Source organism: Podarcis bocagei, assembly GCF_964188305.1.
Source record: "Podarcis bocagei genome assembly, chromosome: 8".
In the NCBI taxonomy this organism is placed as follows: Eukaryota; Metazoa; Chordata; class Lepidosauria; order Squamata; family Lacertidae; genus Podarcis; species Podarcis bocagei.
This window is the reverse complement of record NC_138133.1, coordinates 91,595,099-91,609,096: the sequence shown is the minus strand read 5'-3', so window position 1 is coordinate 91,609,096 and position 13,998 is coordinate 91,595,099. Positions and strand designations below refer to the sequence as shown.

The 13,998-nt window shown below is 45.5% G+C and overlaps 1 protein-coding gene across 1 annotated transcript in view; it reads right to left on the bottom strand.

Annotated features, from left to right (window-relative positions):
• RECQL4 (RecQ like helicase 4) overlaps window positions 1-13,998 on the bottom strand; it is a 45,110-nt gene that overhangs the window by 29,889 nt on the left and 1,223 nt on the right. The window contains exons 2-10 of the mRNA XM_081204347.1: window positions 11,128-11,237; window positions 10,984-11,017; window positions 9,555-9,664; window positions 8,803-8,946; window positions 7,079-8,202; window positions 5,994-6,093; window positions 2,952-3,081; window positions 602-733; window positions 165-314 (exon numbers count right to left, since the gene is read on the bottom strand). Coding sequence (XP_081060473.1) covers window positions 165-314; window positions 602-733; window positions 2,952-3,081; window positions 5,994-6,093; window positions 7,079-8,202; window positions 8,803-8,946; window positions 9,555-9,664; window positions 10,984-11,017; window positions 11,128-11,211 — 2,008 coding nt within the window. The 5' untranslated portion in view covers window positions 11,212-11,237. The remainder of the gene's footprint in view (window positions 1-164; window positions 315-601; window positions 734-2,951; window positions 3,082-5,993; window positions 6,094-7,078; window positions 8,203-8,802; window positions 8,947-9,554; window positions 9,665-10,983; window positions 11,018-11,127; window positions 11,238-13,998) is intronic.

Here is a 13,998-nt window from a genome sequence, read left to right as displayed (position 1 = left end):
ACTTTAGGAAAACCTCACACCGACTGTTAACTGGGGCCTTTTAACTGGGGATCTGATGCACAAATTCTGCACCAAGTTCTGCAGTAAGTTCTGCCTCACCACTGCATGGAGACTGGTGACAACCAGCCTTCAGGGGGCAGCAGAGGCACCCTTTGGAAACTTACCTCTGACTTTCCCGTCCTGCCCCAGTTTGTAGAGAGGTTCTGTTGGCGGAGGTGGTGGGAGAAGTTCGAACACGGGCCTCTGCACAAACAGGTGACCCTCTTCCTCCTGAGCAAGCTGCTTCAGGCCTCCTTGGCTGCTCTCACTTTTTGCTGGCAAAGAAGGAGGGGGGCGAACAACAAGTTATGAATATTATTATATTTATTATTAATTAATATACCAGCTGGACCGAAGTGTCTTTGCTCCAGCTGCAGCCTCTATACCAGCTGCAAGGAAAGCCCCAGATTATTTCTTCATCTTGACACCATGGCACTTGTATCTGCTTACAGAAAAATGCCCTGATAGCGCAGCGGGAACTGACCTGTGGCAAGTTCTTCCTGATCTGAGACCACATAGCATCAGACTGGAGGGGGCTACAGATGGAGCCTTTGCCTCTTACCTGAGATCTTGCTGTAGGCTGTGTTGGTCATCTGAGCCACTTCCTCCAAAGTCAGCAGTGGCACCTCCTCTTCGGCAGCAGAGCCATCTCCCTTCTGTTGGGGGTCCGCAGCAGAGAGCTGCTCAGTAGCAGCTAAAGGAAGAAGAGATGCTGCTTTGGAGCAATCAAAATAATGGAAGGAAAATGCCTTCCCCTTTGGGAAAAGGAGCAGAGCGTGTGCTTTACATCAGGAGCAGAGCATGTGCTTTACATCAGGGGTGGTAAACCCTAGTTCAGGGGCCTGCTGTGCCCCCCCAAACAGCAATTGCTTTGACCGTAAAAGGTAAAGGGACCCCTGACCATTAGGTCCAGTCGTGGCCGACTCTGGGGTTGCGGCGCTCATCTCGCTTTACTGGCCGAGGGAGCCGGCGTACAGCTTCCAGGTCATGTAGCCAGCAGGACTAAGCCGCTTCTGGCGAACCAGAGCAGCGCACAGAAATGCCATTTATCTTCCCGCCAGAGCGGTACCTATTTATCTACTTGCACTGGCGTGCTTTCGAACTGCTAGGTTGGCAGGAGCAGGGACCGAGTAACGGGAGCTCACCCCATCGCGGGGATTCGAACTCCCGACCTTCTGATTGGCAAGGTTTAACCCACAGCGCCACCAAGACCACAAATTCTGGTAGCAGTGGGGTAGGCACAGCCCAGCACACTGGTGTAGATGCAAATCACCTTTTCCCTATTGATCAGTTTGATTATTTGACGAGGGAAGACAGATAATGCCATCCCCCCTCACCCTATTTGCACAGCCGGGGGGAGGGGATTGTGTTCCTGTGTTTTCATGCAAGAACATGGAGTGGCCATTTCAGCACATGTCCCAAAATATTGACAAAGGGTGAAAGAAGCTACTGGGCCCAAAAAAGTCCAGCCCACCTTGCTTTACATGCAAAGGGTTCAATTCCTGGCATCTTCAAGTAGCTCAGGGAAAGACTTCCATCTTAAACCCTAAAGAGATGCTGCCAGTCAACTTATGGGCAATGCTGAGTTTACTGGTCTAAGGCAGCCTCCTTCTGCAAAGATGGCCAGGGACTTGCCTATGGCCCAGGTTGCCCTGGGCTTTGGTGCAGTTGCAGGAAGACGACTAGACGTTCAGCTTCCTCATTCAACTAACCTCAATGACTTATTACAGGCATGGCCAAACTTGGCCCTCCAGATGTTTTGGGACTACAATTCCCATCACCCCTGACCACTGGTCCTGTTAGCTAGGGATGATGGGAGTTGTAGTCCCAAAACATCTGGAGGCCCGAGTTTGGGGATGCCTGACTTAGAATCATAGAATCATAGAATCATAAGAGTTGGAAGAGACCACAAGGGCCATCGAGTCCAACCCCCTGCCAAGCAGGAAACACCATCAGAGCACTCCTGACATATGGTTGTCAAGCCTCTGCTTAAAGACCTCCAAAGAAGGAGACTCCACCACACTCCTTGGCAGCAAATTCCACTGTCAAACAGCTCTTACTGTCAGGAAGTTCTTCCTATTATGCCCCAACCAGCAACTGTGGCAAGTGTTGGCCTGTTTCACTAGAACCATAGCTAAGAATATTACCCACAGTTTGAAGTTGGCTGGGTTAACTAAACAACCACAGGCCACTAATGAGAGACCACCAGCCACATCACTAGCAGCCAAGGTTAGCTGACAACTGAAGCAAAAATTCCCAAGCTCCATCTTGCAGCTGAGGTGGAGGATGGGGAAGAACCTGAGGCTCACACATGCAAAACTAAACCTTGAGTTTAATATTAATGTACAAACTCAGTCATTATCTGCTAGATGTGCTAATCCTATGGCCAGAAATAGTGTCTTCCTCAGAAAGCATTCCAATGTCACAGGGCAATTCAGGGGGCCTTCGTGTCCTTATGCAAAGGTCAGTGAAAAAGCATTTTCCAAATAAGACAATTATTGATTGATTGGTTTTATCTATCCCAGCCTTCATCTCACAGTCTCGGGGTGGGTTTCCAGTCAATTTAAAAATCCAAACCAAACCGAAGGAATGGACAGAGCTGATAAAACATACCTAAAATCACCTGAGGAGTAATAATAAAAAACATCTTATGGAGTCAACCCAACAAAGTAGTCAACTGGTTCATAATGAGGACTTTTTACTTGTCTTTGTGCTTGACAGCCAGATCAAGACTCTGCTGGTAGCTTTCCTAATAAAAGGGCAGTGAGGGCTTGTAGACATTGTAGACTCCTTCTGCATTTTTGTGACAGTCTTTGTAGCCATCCATAACAAACTCGACAGGTCTTCTGCTCTCTTAATGCAAAGCATGCCAATACCTGGCCTATCTGGCCATGACAGCCAGGGGGCCTTACCTCTCCCCTTGCACTGGGAAGCCCAGTGACCAAGTCCTCCACACCGGAAGCAAGTGTCAGAGCCTCGGTCCAAGCGCCTGCCACCTCCTCCAAACTGTTCCCCCTTTTTCTGCCACTTCTGCTTCCATACCTGTCAAGACACCAAAAAGACGAAGGCTAAGTCAATGGATTGATGCTTTTGAATTCTGGTGCTGGAGGAGACTCTTGAGAGTCCCATGGACTGCAAGAAGATCAAACCGATCCATTCTGAAGGAAATCAGCCCTGAGTGCTCACTGGAAGGACAGATCGTGAAGCTGAGGCTCCAAGACTTTGGCCACCTCATGAGAAGAGAAGACTCCCTGGAAAAGACCCTGATGTTGGGAAAGATGGAGGGCACAAGGAGAAGGGGACAACAGAGGACGAGATGGTGGGACAGTGTTCTCGAAGCTACCAGCATGAGTTTGACCAAACTGCGGGAGGCAGTGGAAGACACGAGTGCCTGGCGTGCTCTGGTCCATGGGGTCACGAAGAGTTGGACACGACTAAACTACAACAAAGTCAATGGATGCCTCTCCTGCGTCACTAAAGGAGGTTGTGATCAGGCTGCGTGAGTCATGGGCTGGCCAAGGACCCAGCTGATGGCTCCAGTGGCTTGTGGGGGAATCTGTCAGCAAATATTTGGCAGGAGGGTGCCCCAAAGTGTTCTCTCACCCCAGTTATCCCTGTGGTGGGAGTCATGAGCTCATCCCCTCTCTGGCGAGCTCTCTGGGCTTAGCAAATAATAATAATAATAGTAATAATAATAATAATAATAAAAATTTTAAATATATATATTTATACCCTGCCCTCCCCAGCCAAGGCCGGGCTCATGGCGGCTAACAACCAATAATAAAAACAAGTTGAATGAATACAACTTAAAACCAAGATTAAAATACAACGTTAAAATATTAAAATGCAGCCTCATCACAGGAGAAGGAAAAGAGAAAGAGGGGGAGGGAATCAAATTGACTCCAAGCCAAAGGCCCTGCGGAAAGAAATCAGATCCTGCAGGGCCTTGGTCTCATGAGACAGAGCGTTCCACCAGGCTGGGGCCAGTGTTGAAAAGGCCCTGGCTCTGGTTGAGGCTAATCTGACTTCCTTAGGGCCCGGGACCTCTAGGGTGTTGCTATTTAGGGACCTTAAGGTCCTCCGCGGGGCAGACCGGGAGAGGCGGTCCCGTAGGTACCAGGGTCCTAGGCTGACACACAAAGCCCTGCCCTGACACACAAGCCCTGGTGCCACTGAAGACTGGGAATAGCTCCATCTGCCCCTGAAGGGAAGGGGTCCACAGCCACCTTTCAGCAGCTGGAGCCACACCCACCCATCACCCAGGTCTGGGAGGAGTGAAATGAGAAGGGGGCAGAAGAGCTCAGCCCACCAGGAGGAGTGAGAGACTGCAGGAGCACACACAGCTTTCGTGACCTCTTACCTCCCAGAGGTGTGCCTTCATGTACTCAGATCTATAAATTTAGACATCCACTCACTGTCTAACCACACACTGATACACAAGCCCATGAGAGGTGTTGGGCTTTCCTTCCTTGGAGGTTTTTAAGCAGAGGCAGAATGGCCATCTGTCATGGATGCTGTCAGGGAACTGCCATCAGAACGGGGGGGGGGGGAACAGAGGGGCAGTTGTGTTACAGGGAGCCTCCGAAAACCTTGCGAAGCAGTTCCTTCTCTGGTGATGAGGAAAGCCCCACCTCCAGTGGGGAAGAGGTGAAAGGACCAGAGGATGCTGGCGGGAGCCTCAGGACCACTCCTGGCCTAGCCGGCCTGGAGGGAAGCACACCCCTTCCACCGCCCACCCTGCGCAAAGGTCCAAAGCGCAAAGAGGGAAGGAAAAGGCTGGGAGTAACGAGGCTTTTATGTTGGGGGAGGTCCAGGAAACAAGCACTCCCGGGTTCTGCTAGCGATTGAGGCAGACATGAACTTTGAAGTTCCGCACTGTAAATAGTTTTTACACCTAAATAAATTCAAGGGAAGTAATAGTGCCACTGTTTTCTGCTCTGGTCAGACCTCGCCTGGAGTACTGTGTCCAGTTCTGGGCACCACAGTTCAAGAAGGACACTGACAAACTGGAACGTGTCCAGAGGAGGGTTACCAAAATGGTCAAAGGCCTGGAAACGATGCCTTATGAGGAACGGCTAAGGGAGCTGGGCATGTTTAGCCTGGAGAAGAGGAGGTTAAGGGGTGATATGATAGCCATGTTCAAATATATAAAAGGATGTCACATAGAGGAGGGAGAAAGGTTGTTTTCTGCTGCTCCAGAGAAGCGGACACGGAGCAATGGATCCAAACTACAAGAAAGAAGATTCCACCTAAACATTAGGAAGAACTTCCTGACAGTAAGAGCTGTAAAAGACAGGTCGGAGTCCTGCCTGGTTACTCGTGAGCAACCACCTTTGCCATCTGACAGATGCTTTAGCTGAGATTCCTGCACTGCAGGGGGTTGGACTAGATGACCCTTGGGGTACCTTCCAACTCTACCATTCTATAACAACTGTGGCCCCCCACCCACAGTGCAACGAGGCAGAGACCTACCCACCCCACACAAACAAATGAAGAAATGGCAAAACCGTTGAGAGTAGCTGTCATTTCCCAAAATGTTTTAAACATAAATATTCTTCTTCATGTGAAACTAAATGCAAAATTGGAAGGATAACAACAAGAAGATTTAAAGAAAGAACTATTGGAAACTCAAGGCAGTAGAAACATAAGATGATTAGAACCCCACTGAACTTGAAGTATGTGAAGCCCCAACAAAAATTTATAATTTGGCAGAATATTTGGACTATATGATATGTATTTGTATGATTTGGAATACTTAATGTGATTTGATTGGATTGTTAAAATGGAAAATTTAATAAAAATTATTTTTTTAAAAAGGAACTAAATGCAAAATTGAATTCAATTCCCTCCAGAGCAAACAGGCTACTTCAACAGTTGGAAGTTCCACTCAGATATGATTCATTCCAATTCTATTTTACAGGCTGTAAATACCACTGAGTCAAGAGGCAATTTACCTGCTTGCGAAGCTGCCTCCCTTTCAAAGCGTACCCTTTCACGTGAGATTTATTCTTGAGATTGATTCGCACAAAGTTGCCATCCTTCTTTGGTAGTGGTCTAGAAAGAGATAAGATCCCTTTATTGTAACGGTTCAAAATAGGGTGCCTCATGTTTAGTTGTACTCTTGCTCAGGCCTTAACAGTCACTGGCAAAAAGGCAAAAAGACTTCAGCACCAAAGCAGTCCTGATGCCCACCAGCCCCTAAAGACCCTAATAATAATAATAATAATAATAATTATTATTATTATTATTATTATTATTATTATTATTATTAATTATTATTTATACCCCGCCCATCTGGCTGGGCTTCCCCAGCCACTCTGGGCGGCTTCCAAAAGAATATTAAAATGCTATAATACATCAAACATTAAAAGCTTCCCGAAACAGGGCTGCCTTCAGATGTCTTCTAAAAGCCTGGTAGTTGTTGTTCTCTTTGACATCTGGTGGGAGGGTGTTCCACAGGGAAGGCGCCACCACCGAGAAGGCCCTCTGCCTGGTTCCCTGTAACTTGGCTTCTCGCAGTGAGGGAACTGCCAGAAGGCCCTCGGAGCTGGACCTCAGTGTCCGGGTAGAACAATGGGGGTGGAGACGCTCCTTCAGACCCTAAGGGACTGTATTTCTCAAAAAGGTCCTGAGATCTCTCTTCTCTCTCTTTCTCGCTAGTTGAACACAAGTCTTTGAGGGTAAAACATCCTCAACGTGGAAAAGGAAGGGTGACACTGTAGTGTTAGTAAAACAAAACCATGCAAGGTGTCAGCATGCAGAAACACTGTAGGAAGGTACTGCATGAAATGACTATTTTATGTGACAGTAATTTGTAGAATGCAAAATCAGGGTAGGGATATCAGGAGAGATGGACTGCACAAACCATTCACTTTCCAGTACAAATTTATGAGCACATACCGAAACAGAGGAGAAAATATTAGATTACGTTGTACTTTGAGGATGCCACTTTTTCTCTTAAACAGCAACTCTCCAGGCTATTCCTTGGCCATGCAAGAGGAGCAACTATCGCCAGCTCCAGAAAGCTCCCTGGACATACCTGCAGGCCAGACTGTTGGATCTCTCACTCTGTCTGGGAAACTCCTCCCCATCGACTTCCCCAAGTAGGTTTTCAAAGCAAACTGGGGTGCCTGCTCCACTTTTGTCTTGTGCCTCAACAATGTCCTGATCATCAAAGTCGTATTCACGGAGCCCTGGCTGTTGTCTAGCACCACACAGTTTTTTAAAGCGGCTGCCCCCCGCTACCTCTTTAGTTCTCTTGCGCTTTACGCCAGAGGTGCCACTGTGGGACCTGTCCTTGCCCTCATCTCCGTGGGCTTCAGCATCCCGTTGCCTCTTCTTGCAAGAAGCTTTCCCTCTCTTAGAAGGACTCCTCTGCTGCCTGTCCTCCACTTTGCAGAAAGCACCACTCAACTGCGGCGAAATTCCTTCCCGAAGCTGCATCTTGGTTTCCTGAGTGGCCTCCTGGGTGCAAATCTCCAGTTTGCGGCTATGCTTGAAGGCAGGAAATCCAGCTTTGCCCTCAGTGAGTGCTACGTTTGCACCTGTTTTGCATGGGGTCTCACCCGCAGGATGGTTAGCCTGCCCACTGGGCTTGCAGTCATCTCCAACACTTTGGACCAGGGGCTGGCTCTCCACCGCATCTCCTTGACTGTTTTCCCTGGGAGAATCGCAACACTTCTCCTGTTCCTGCTCTCCAAGGTGGAGAGGAACACCCCCTTTCCTCTGAGAACTGTGTCCTGGTGAGCCCTGGCCTGGATCTGCCCCACCGCCTGGGATAGAAGAGTCGTCTCCAGGGAGCCCCTCTCTTGCCTGCCATTCTGCCCCTTGGCACCTGTCCAGCCAACCAGGATCCAGGCAACTCAGCCGCTTGGTCAGTGTCTGCTTCAGCTGCCGAAACTTATCCAGCGAAGGTGGCGGCCTTGCCTTTGGGTCAGAGCAAAGGAGCTTGTTAGGAATCAGCCCTGGGAATGAAGGTGGCAGGAGGGTTTCAAGTTCCATGGGATCGGGGCAAAGCAGCTGATCTGGGCTATTTTCTAGCAAAGGAGCCTCAGGTGGTTTGGGAGACACAGCCTTTGCGGTGGTTTGGTGCATGTCCTTCTGCGCTGCTGTGACTGACTTCCTCCTGGGGGTGAGGGATTTCCTTAAAGTTACAGGGCGTTCCTGAGATCAAAAGTAAAATTCAGTTAGTTTCCAGCAAGTGAGCCTACCTATATCCCCGAAACTTTCTCCTCTTATTTTATACCGGAACAGAAAACCTTTGAAGCTAACCACAACAGACATCTTTCCCTTCCCTACTGGAAATCTTTGCTAAATGGCTGGCTCTTCCTCAGCAAGTTTTGAACCACATAACAAGTCTCAGGTTCCTTCTGTGGGGTTTCCAGTTAAAGGAGATCAAACACCAGAGCTGAGAAAAACCTTGGACACCCAGTGAGAGCAGACAAAATCTCACTTAGTATTCAGAAATGCGTGTTCATGCGTCTGCAAGGTCAAATTATACAGATAAGTAATTATTTAGGGTAAGGGAAATGAGCTCAGACTTTCCAAACAGCCTTATCCCTTCGTCTGGTTCAAGGTGCTCATCAAGTTTGCAGACATCATTGAAATGGAAGGAAGTGCAAAGACTAGATCATATGGCAGGCATAGATTAAATGGAGTTAGTCCTTTTGTTTCCTCAAGGATCTTCAGCCTTCAGAAGCTGCCCTGTCCCTGCACTCAGCCTGGGCTCAAGGCTAGAATTAGTCACTCACCAATCACACAAACCTTAATAGCTGATCCCAAGTTGCATTTCAACTTCATGCCAAAATACTTTACAGAAGCCTGCAGTGTCTCTTGATCCTGCGGGGTCAGTTTAGGAGCCATATTTCCTCGATTCAGGTGCGCACCCCAGCAATCTGACTCAGGTACCTTGGAATAGAGACGAGGGGAGGGGGTGGGAAAATACTGGTGGAAGTTTTAGAAGGTCATTATGGCATGCAAAACTAATTTTTGTAAATTTTACTTGCAAATCGTTCCTCTGTGCAGAGTTACGTTTAATAGTTAAGTTTACATATCTATATTGTAGTTCGTTTTCCGTGTAACTGCTATCATTCTCCAACTATTTATACTTTTATTACATTTATATCCCACTTTTCCTCTAAGGAGCTCAAGGTGGTATTCATAGTTCTCCCTACTTAGTCCCCACAACCATGTGAGGCAGGTCAGTCTGAGAGTCAGTGACTGGCCCAAGCCCACCTAGTGGGAATTTGAACCCTGCTCTCCCAAGACGTGGTCCAGGCCTCTAACCACTACATCACACTAAGACTTTATTGCCTTCTGAAAACAGTTCAGCCCCAACACAGCTTCACCTGGTTCACATTTGGAGACTGTAGGTGACAAAAATGGAGGTGGGGGTGTTTAACAGGCTGCAGGGGTTTTTGATCTGATAATAACAAACACGGGCTCAAGCCTTTCCCCTGCAAAGTCAGTGTCCACAGACAACATCACAACTGTAAAACACAAAGCTCCTTTGTTACCTGTTCTGTTACTGGCAGCTCCTGGATTTCTTTCTGGCAGATGGCTTCAGATCCAAGGAGGCCTTGCTGTCCTTTGGTTTCTTTCAGTGCCTTGTACTCTTTGTACAGTTCTGTGCACAAATAGCAGTTCAGAATGACTTCTAAGCTGACGAGGAATTACCTGCCCAAATCAACTCTGGGGTCTATCAAACCCAGCATACACACTCTCCCTCAGGTAGTAGTAATATTCAGGTGTGCTGGTTCTACAATAGATAATGATTTGAGAAGAGCCCGTCTGTAGGGAGGTCTTGTTCTGATAGTATATGTTTAGAAATTCACCCACTGGGTTAGGCACTGAGGCCTGCAGCTTGAGCTGAACGAAACCACAGTAAATGTTGCAAGGGACTGAGATGGAGAGCTTCAATGAACAAAGCCCCCCCCCATATGAACAGGCCATGGCTCCACAGAGCTGCTGCCAATCAGGAATGACATCTCCTTAAGGCAGCCAGCCACAGTACCTTTCTGTAATCATGTTTCCATGTGTTATAAGGGGTCAAATTTCACAGCTCCTGGAAAAGCATATTAAGTAAATGGAAAAGCATTTTGTACACTGAAAACCCCTACACAAATAAAATATATTTAGATGGCAATGGCCCAGTGCTGACCATATAAGTGATTAAGGCACATCATCTCAGTGTTTTGGGGTCTTGTGTTGTCTGTGTTTGGGGTCTTGCCTGAGTGTTGGGGTCACTCTGTCTGTGAATCGGAGCCTGTGTTACATCTTGAATTTCTGGAGCAACAGGAATACTTTATACTTTATATCTGTATCTGCAAAGCTTACAAACTATATGTCTATATATCAATGTCTGGAACTGTTTTACTGAACCTAATCTTCTAAAGCAGTAAACTATTCTGGATCTGCCTCTGTGTGGTAAATGAAACTGGGGGCAACTTCTGCTACATACGTGCCTCACCTCAGATCCCTAATAGTATTTGTTATTCAATTAGGGTTTCTCAGCTCTGCATCAATACTTTAGATTTGCAATGCTACCTTGTCTTTTATAATGTTTGTATACTATTGTTTAACTTCATTTATCTTCTCTTCTGCAACGCTTCCCATTGAGGCATTTGCAGGGGAAAGGTGCTGGAATAGAGAGGTTGCCCTGAACCAACCAAGCTCTTCCTACCTTAAGACAATGTGTTCTTAAAATGAGCAGTGGCAATTATTCTGCTAGTTGAATTTTTGTGTTTTAATTAGGAGGAGTTACAGGGTTTTAGAGTTCTAGGCGCTCCTTACCACCATAGGGAACTGGGAAGCATACACGTGACTCTGGGGACTTGCCAGCTGATCTAAATTATTCCAAAAATAAAAGCTGTCCCCTTGATTAACATCCCTTCCACTACTGCAGTACACAAAAACAAATATGCTATGGAGAAAAGTCACACTTACGTCTGACCTCTTCAGGAGCCGTTGCAACATCAGCCTAGAAAACAGGTGCAAACTTGTCAGGATAATTTTAGAAATGTGAATGGCTACAGACATGCTGTCAGCAATAACTCAAATGTCCATCCTAGTCAACAGTGTTCCAAATACCTTGCCAGGTCTCCTCTGGTGCTCCTGAAAAAACAAAACCTCCCAGTTTTTCAGCAGGCGTTTCACCTTGCTACATCTGTCCATCGCTCCCCAAGACAGGCTTCCAAAAACTGCACGAGAAGACAGGAGTTTTAGGTTAATATGTTCCAAAAGAACCCTTCAGAGCTGGGTTGGTAGCAGGCAGGAGGCCACGCTGCAAGTCCAGAATATGTTACACAGCAGGCAATTCATAATTGGAGAATGCAATTTTCAGATTTAATATTGTTCATAAATTATTATTATTATTATTATTATTATTATTATTATTATTATTATTATTATTATTATTATTATTTGAACAGTGTAATCAATATAGATGACATTAGACAAGATAGACTGACTCCCTTCTTACTGTCCTTCAGCCAGCAGGTGAAGACATTCTAGTTTCAACAAGCTTTTCGGAACTGGATGCTTTTAAGGAAATGGCTGGTGCTGTGCTGTTCTTATTGTAATTACCTGTATGTTTTTAATACATCTTATTAAAACACCTCTTCAACTAGGCGTGTTTGGCTGATTTAAGGCTTTTAAAATGTGTTTGTTTTACTATGTATTTTGTATTCTCATTTTGTGTTTTTCTGTTGTGAACTGCCCTGGGACCATTTATATGGTGGCGTATAAATTTGATATAATAATAATAATAATAATAATAATAATAATAATAATAATAATAATAATAATAAAGAAATACATTTAATAATAAAATAAATTGTATATCTGTTTAATAGTTTTTAATTATTGCTCCCCCCCCCCAATGTTTTAAGCTGTTTTTATCTTAGCTGTAAACCGCCTTAGGTCACAGTCAGGGGAAAACGGTAGGATATAAATAAAAAGTGCTGCATCATTTTTATTCATTTAAATAACTGTCACTTTCTATTGTTATGAGAATTATAAAGTCTAAGATATAAAATAAATGTTCATAAATGTATCAGGCAAACACATACATAAATATATAAACCACATATCTGAACCAGTACAGGAAAACAGTCCTAAAGCCATTTTGACTCTTTCAGAGACCTCAAATATTCCTCTGCAGTTTGGATGGAAATGGGAAAAGCCTCCCCACTGTCTCTGTGCTCACAAATCCTGACTTAAGGGCACATTGGTGTATGAATAGGGTGAGCCTGTGACCTGGACTCAGGAATTAAGTATTTATCATCACAAAAGAATGGCCAGGCTGTCCAAGTAAACCCATAAACACAGGCATAGGCCCTCCAGATGTTTTGGAACTACAATTTCCATCATCCCTAGCTAACAGGACCAGTGGTCAGGGATGATGGGAATTGTAGTCTCAAAACATCTGGAGGGACGGAGTTTGCCTGTGCCTGCATTAACAGGTTTCCTGCCAGGCAGGATTCTGCTGTAGACTGCCCCTTGTGTGATGTATGTATGATGTTTGGGGGGGGGGTGTCTTGAGCTACAGGGTGGCAATTTCAAAAGTCTATAAAAGGGCGCGCACACCAATGTTCGGGGTTCCTCCTCCCTCCTGCGTGGTGGGTGTGATCACCCTGTTGTAACAGTTTAAAAAAGATCAGGCTTACTAGCTGCTTTGCTTCTCAATATTCTCTGATTGGCCTCTTTTATATTCTCCTACAGATAGAGAACCTACATAAGGACTCTATACAGGCTCTTGGGTACCCCATAAGGGGAAAGGAGCAGTTTTTTCTCATAACACTAGATTCCAAAAGAGAATGTACATTGCTTCTCTGCCAAAGTATGCTCTGGCACACATTGAGATCTCTCACATGCCTGTATCACATGTGAACTAAGTCAGAGGAAGCTCTGAGGGAACTTAACTCTTTGGGGATTCTCTTTTTTTAAAATATATATTTTTATTTCATTTTAATACACCACATACAAAAAAGAAATACGAAGATAAACAAATATCCATCACCTCCTAACAACTAAGACAGAAAAAATAAAATAAAAAACAATACATTACATTGAATAGTGCTCACAATGCATTTAACATAAAATGACTTTTTCCTATGTAGCTGACTTTCTGTCTACTCCTTACTTCTATTTCTCATCCATTATTCACTGCCATATTATAGCATATTTTGGGTTTAATGTTATTTATTCTATCCTAGGTTTTCCATTAGATTTAAAATTCCTACTTGAAGTTATTTAAACGCTGCTACAGACTTCAAACTGCCATTACTATTTTTCAAATAAATTTTAAAGACTTCCCGTTTTGTGGTGAATACTTCCTTTGATTTATTTTTTATTCTTTCTGATAAATGGTCTAATTCTGCATATTCGGTCATTTTTTGGATCCACTCTGATCTAGAAGGGGCTTTATCACTTTTCCAATTTGTCGCATGAGTATACTTGCTGCAACAGTAGCATAGAGAAAAAGTTCTGCTTTTTTAGGAATATCCAAATCTGTGATTCCTAGTAGTTAAGCTTCTGTTTTTTGCTAAAATATATTTTTAGCATTTTCCCCAATTCGGAATGGATATCCTCTCAGAACACCTTGATTTCTTTACATTGCCACCACATGTGATATAGATTTTGGGATTCTTAGCTGGACCCACTAAGGGTGCCATGATCGAGTTCCCATTGGGATTCCCCAGCCCCCCACAATGGAACACAACACTGTGGCATCCCTGTACATGATAAAGATAACCAGGAGACCCCTGCCCCGAAGAGGGGCACTAAAAGGGACCCAGGCATCCGGGGATCTCTCCCCCTCCCAAGGCTAGAAGGAACCCAGGCGTCCAGGCACCTCCTCCTCAGGATACTGGAAGGGACCCAGGCGTCCGGGCACCTCCTCCTCAGGGTACTGGAAGGGACCCAGGCATTCGGGGATCCCTCCCCCTCCCAAGGCTGGAA